At 45.9% G+C, this 6000-nt stretch overlaps 1 protein-coding gene across 1 annotated transcript in view; it reads right to left on the reverse strand.

The window, feature by feature from the left end:
- Window positions 1-5789, reverse strand: part of CAPN13 (calpain 13) — a 51119-nt gene extending 45330 nt beyond the window's left edge. The window contains exons 1-2 of the mRNA XM_074578213.1: window positions 5773-5789; window positions 979-1227 (exon numbers count right to left, since the gene is read on the reverse strand). Of these exons, the coding sequence (XP_074434314.1) occupies window positions 979-1215 (237 nt within the window). The 5' untranslated portion in view covers window positions 1216-1227; window positions 5773-5789. The remainder of the gene's footprint in view (window positions 1-978; window positions 1228-5772) is intronic.
- Window positions 5790-6000: the final 211 nt, after the last annotated feature.

Here is a 6000-nt window from a genome sequence, read left to right on the forward strand (position 1 = left end):
GCTTCTTTTCCATCTGATACTTCAGCGTGTCACGTTACTTTTACACCACGGCTGGCGCTTCCTGCCTTTCCATTCAGCCACCCAGATTTAGCAGCTATCCTGGCTCCCTGGGCTAGCCTGCTTCCCTTCTGTGAGCCACAGCTTTCAACATCCATGCCAGCAGCAGCCTCTGCTGTTGCTATGCCAAGGCCACAGCACTGCCAAACTCCAGCATACCCTCATTGCCCTACTTGCATCTGCCGTCCAAATAAATCTCATCTAGTTTTCTTGTCCTGTCTCTACAGCCTCACAGTTGCTCTCTCTACACCTGGGGGATTGCCTGCAAGGAAACGAACTGGTTTGCTCCAGCCCAGGGAAGCCAAAGGGCAGCGTGTGGCTAATCTAGTAGCTGCACCAGCAGCAAGTGGTACATAGCAGTGCTATACAGCACAGTCTGGCCATGGAAAGATTCCCTGAAGTAGGTCCTGGGATAAAAGAGCTGAGTACGTGATTCCGCCTCCCAATTTAAACATCCATGTGCCAGGCGATGACAACTGCCTATTAAACTGCAACTGGGAATCAGCAGACCAACGTAATTCATCTCATGCTTTGTCCCAGCTACTTTAAAACAGGTATTGCTGAGTTAGTGGCCTGGATTACAGAAATCAGAGATCTTCAAGAGAATGTGACAACTTTTCAGTTTGCACAAAGTCCTCTAGGAACAGATCAAAGTGGGAACACTAGTTCTAGTCAGGTTCACAGGTGGAAACAAACTTTCTATAAAAATATACCCAATGAAATCACCAATGTTACAGAGATTACCTTCCCTCCACACATCCCACAGAAAACATGCCTCTTTGCAGTGTTGCACTCCCAGTGTTCCCCTTGGGGTCTATTTTCCTGCTTAGCACAGATCTTCCCCAAGGTGAGGGCCTTTATCCCCTGGCCAACAGCCATTCAGCAGCATGGCTATGAAACACCCTGGCTGGCATAACTCACAGTTGGCCTCTTCCATTGTATTTGCCGCAGCTTATCCTCTGGGAGCAGGTTGGGACCAATGGAGCTGAAGTGAGGGGGGAAGGTGGCATCCTCAAAAAGCAGTCCTTGGCTCAGACACAAGGCTCGCAGGCGGTTGAAGTCCTGGTTATTAAATTTCTTCAGGTTCTGGAGGCTTCCTGTTGCCCCTGTTGTTTGCCAGCCCTGCTCCGACATCAGAGTGGAGTCAGGGGCGAGCATTGTGCCCCTTTCCTGTGAAGGGGAGACATGGACCGCTGTTAGTTTCCTGATCCGAAGTGATGCCTTAGGAGTGTGTGGGAAAGCAAACACCTCCCCCCACCCAGAGGACTGTGGAGCAGCAGCTTGCAAAGCTGAGGGCAGTCACAGTGACAAAATCCTTATTAGCTGGAAATGCCTGGGGAAAGAGCAGTCGTCAAATCCCAACTGGTTTATCTTAAACCAGTGCTGTCACTGCTACAAATTCAATTTTGAGTCTTCCCTGAGGACAAGAGAGCAAAGCTGTTAGCAAGCCACTGTGTTAGCATTGAGGTACATCTGCAACATAAGCAAGCACAGGGGATGGAGCAGGAGCTGCAGTCACAGGGGAGGAGGGAGGTGGTGTGAGCAGGGAAGCTGCCCAGAGGTAGCCAGGACCCTTCTGGCCATGAATCACACCTGTGCCCAGGGCATCTTTCGAGTTACCTATTTCATTTTCACAAGTGAGTGCTTGACGATCACTCCCTGTGAGACCTATGGAAGGCAGAGACTTTCCTTTCTTTGGGATCTGCTCCAAAGACCCCAGACAGTTTAGCAGGTGGCTTCCTACCAGCTTACACAGATGCTCCACTAGACTCCCTTAAGCTGCAGTGCATAGAGTAGACTCCCTACAGCTACAGAGATGGGACCAAGCTGCAACATCCAGACCTGGATCCCACCTGCAGTACATGCTCACATGAGCGTGCACCAAGGTCTGGGGTTTCGGACTCAGTAGTTCATTTGGAGACCAGTGTTTAAGCAGATCTGAGTTGTAGATTCATATTTAAACTAGACAGTCATGCATGAAATCTGTAGCTATTGCTACAGCTATTAATGTGTCTAAAGGGAAGATGAACTTAGGAAAAGGGAACATTTGACACACTTAGTGAAACATTAGAATGGACCGACCTGCTGGCACAGCTACGGAGTGATACAGGAGATAAAATCTCCTGTTGTGGACTCTGTCCCCTTTACAGACATCAAACAGCACAGCAGGACTCTTGCCATCAAATATCTACTTTTGTTCCAAAGGGAGGCAGTGCCTCGCCCATGGAGACACTGGACTGTGGAGTGAGCTGACTTTTGGGACACAAGAAAGAGAAGGGCACAGGAAGGCATAAAACTTGCATGTTTGGACACGCAATGGCACCTGACTTTTAAAAGAGCTATCTGTTCTGGCTAACCAGAGTAGCGGCTTTCAGGTGCGCTCCCCAGAGCCGCGTGGACGTACAGAGAGACACACACATATGCACCATCTCCTGGGGATCTTCCATCAGCTAAAAAGCTCTGTTGTGAAGTACAGAGTTTAGAGAAACAGCAGGAAGGCTGTCCAGCCTGCCTGGCCTCCTGGTTCCTCCAGCACCTTTTGTCATGCAAAATTATATGTTGCTGGGTCAAAATATAACTTGAGATCCACACAAGCTTTCACCCTTCATTTGCACTTGCCCTCACAAAAACAAATAATTCCCCTTTTGTTCCTCTCCTTATGAAAAGAGAAGCCCCTGGTGAAGCCCGGCATTAGGGGGTCAGACTTAAGGTCAAGAAGGATCACTGTGATCACCTCCTCTGGCTTCTTGCTTGACAGGTGCTACCGCACTTGATCCAGCGATTCCTACCCTTAGCTCCTGGCTTTCACTTAAATCAGTGATAAATTAGTGGTGGAAAATCCACCACATGCCCTGGGAAGCCACTCCTATGGTTAATTAACTTCACTTAGTTCAGTTTCAATCCACTGGATGCCATATTTTGTTTGTTTGTTTTAGTAGATGAAAGGGCTCTTTTCTTACCAAAGAAACTTATCTGTACATCTGATCTGTTCCCGGTACAAAGGGAGCAGATGGCTCCAGTGAGAGCAAAGCCTCAGATTTTTATTGTGATTCATTCACACGTGTGAAAAACCCAGACCAGCCACACTGAAGATGTGATACAGCCTCCCCACACATACACACTTTTCACTTAGTATCATCACTTTTATTGGTGCTTCAAGTCACTTGGCCTGCTGGCATTGTAACAACAGACTAGAGAAATAAGGAGTTTTGCATCTCCTTTTTTTAATTAAAGCCCCTCAGAAAAATCAGATGGAATTCAGAAATCACCCTTGGCCAACAAGAAGAGAGAACATTCCCCTTGGGCTTGCATTTTTTAATACAATGGAAATAAATCTCATGTAATGTACCATAGCACGACAAGGGAATGGCTTCTTCTTAACAAATACTCATTTGAAACTGTGCCCAGGCCCCATGCATGCTAAGATCTATTTCTTGCAACAATGTTCCAGCAAAACTGATTACTAATTCCAGAAGTCAAATTAAAACTAACAGAGCTTGAAGGCTGGGTCTGACACGCGTTCCCTCTCTTCTGACAGAGAACAAGAGTTTTTAGCATGTGTGTGTGTGTGTTTAATTACGTTGTTCAACATATCCGGAATAAATTAACAACCAGACTGAAGAAAATAATACACTTAACTACTTTTTCCTTGTGGGAATAACTTAATCAGCATTGTATCTGGGGGCATATACACACAGATACACGAGCTCTACATCCGTCCATGCCACTGCCCAGTCAGTCCATGGGGTCACACACACCTGGCTAGCACTGTCCTGTCCACACCAGCACGCTCTGCTGGCCACCTCTTTCAGAGTAGCATCCTGAGCCCTGGCCACAGGTTACCTCTCACGGGTGCATCAGCAATAGCAGATCACAACAGCTTTTAAAGCAGAATACTGCCTGCCTGGTTGGGGAACTTCTTACCGTTACTGAACTCTGAGGCTGAAAGACTTCAAAGAGACAAAGTTATAATGCAATGGGTCTCAGAGGCGTTGTCCTTGGACTGCTCCCTGCTGTGTGACATGGGGAGAGAGAGGGATTTCAAACACTCACAAGAGCTGGTTCAGACATATTGTGAAACACTGGAGAAAAACAAGAGACCAAATCTCAACTAAGGAAATTACTATTCAGAAGGGGTTAAACGTATATTTACTTAGTCCTGGGATCTCCTCCAACACATCTACTGATCTGAAATGGAGAAAGGAATCACGCCCAACTTTGCATCTACTGCTCTTTTTTGGTCCCTCTTCCTTCTCAGCAGAGAGATCCTTCCTCTAGCTGTCTGTGTCAGTGGAAGGGCCAAAGGGAGAGGGAAGGAAGGGGAGCAGTGGAAAAGCTATAGAGAGAAGGAGAAAAAGAGATCAGGCGTGACAGCTGGAAGGGATGGGAGGGAAAGAGGAGTCTCTGAGGATATCAGAGCAAAAAGGTTGGTGACCCCCTCAGAAACAAACCTGGGAACCCCAAGCACCCACCATATTCAGCATTAAACAGCTTAAAAGCCAGCAGCAAATGGTGTGTCTCATCTCTCTCCAGCACTCATTCATGAAAGATGTCAAGCAACTATTATAATCAGATACACAATGGTGGCAAATGCTACTGACAGCTAATTACACTTTGCATAAAGATTTATGTCAGAGTACAGACATAATTTCCTTCAATGGCTTCTGATATTTCTCACTGAGTAGAAAGTGGAAATAGGCAATTAGAAACATGTGTCTACTTCATAGCTGAACTATCCACCTTCTCCTCTCCACCGATTTTCTCAAAACATTTCCATGTTGGCTCAGCTGGGTTTCTGTACTTTAGGAAGAGCGGCTGAATTTTCTCAAACACTACAAAGAATACCAGAAAAGACAGAAAGCCAGCAGTCCTTCTTCCCCTGTTTCCTCTCAAACACTCCAAACTATCAATGTACATTTCATCTCACCCATAATATTCAATATACACTACAATAACGCAAGCACTCTTTCCCTCTAAGACCCTGTCATTCATGTATTTGGAGCATTGTAAAAACTTCAGGGAGTCGGTTCCAGAATTGTCTTCTAATGAAGGAATGCATGACTTTATTAGCTCTCCTTGCATTCAGAGAAAAAACACATGAGAAAGTGCTGCTTTTCAGCAGCTTGCCCCCACTGACAGAAAACTGCAGAGGCAGAGCTGGGACCTGAACTTGGGCGTCCCAAACCTCAGATGGGCAACAGCTCCTTGTACATACAATGTGTGAAAGCCTTGAGTACCTCAGAAAATCAAAACCAGAGCCAGGAACTTTGGCAATCCTCCAGGAGATTACTTTCCCAGTGGCATCTTGCATGACCTTCTGCTCCAAACAGTCTGTGAAGTACTCCCTTCTGGCTATTTATTAAGTCAATTTTCTCCTCGTTTTGCATACATAGCATAGGACAGTTCCAGATACCTTTTTTTCTACCTCATTTAACAGCAGCATACAGTAACTATAAAGTCCTCCCCATCTTAGGATCTCCACTCCCACTTGATCCAATTACTTCTGACAACTTACCGTTTTACTATGAGGCTCTTTCTAGGACAGCAAATTCATCTTTTTTTTCCCCTCCAGGTAACATTAAGGATGGGGACTAATTTATTCTGCCTCCCCAAAACAAATCCCTTTCAATGTATCTGTTGTGCTTTTCCAGCACTATTACTTGTATTTCACCTGCTTTATCTTGTACTAAGTAAAACAGCAAAGTGGTGTTTTACCTGCAATGCCTCCAGTGTAACTCTCCAACCAGCAACCACGGTGTGACAGACAGGCTGGCAGGATCCCTGGCCTCCTTTATAGGGCAGCTTTCACCACACCTTAGGTAAACATGACCAAGTTGAAGTCAAGTTCAAGGCCAAAATCAAGCAATCTGACTCAGGCGCGATAGTTTCATACAGATACTATACCACAGAGGTGTATATATATACACACACTTCTATTAGCCA

Source organism: Larus michahellis, chromosome 3 (genome assembly GCF_964199755.1).
Source record: "Larus michahellis chromosome 3, bLarMic1.1, whole genome shotgun sequence".
Taxonomy (NCBI): Eukaryota; Metazoa; Chordata; class Aves; order Charadriiformes; family Laridae; genus Larus; species Larus michahellis.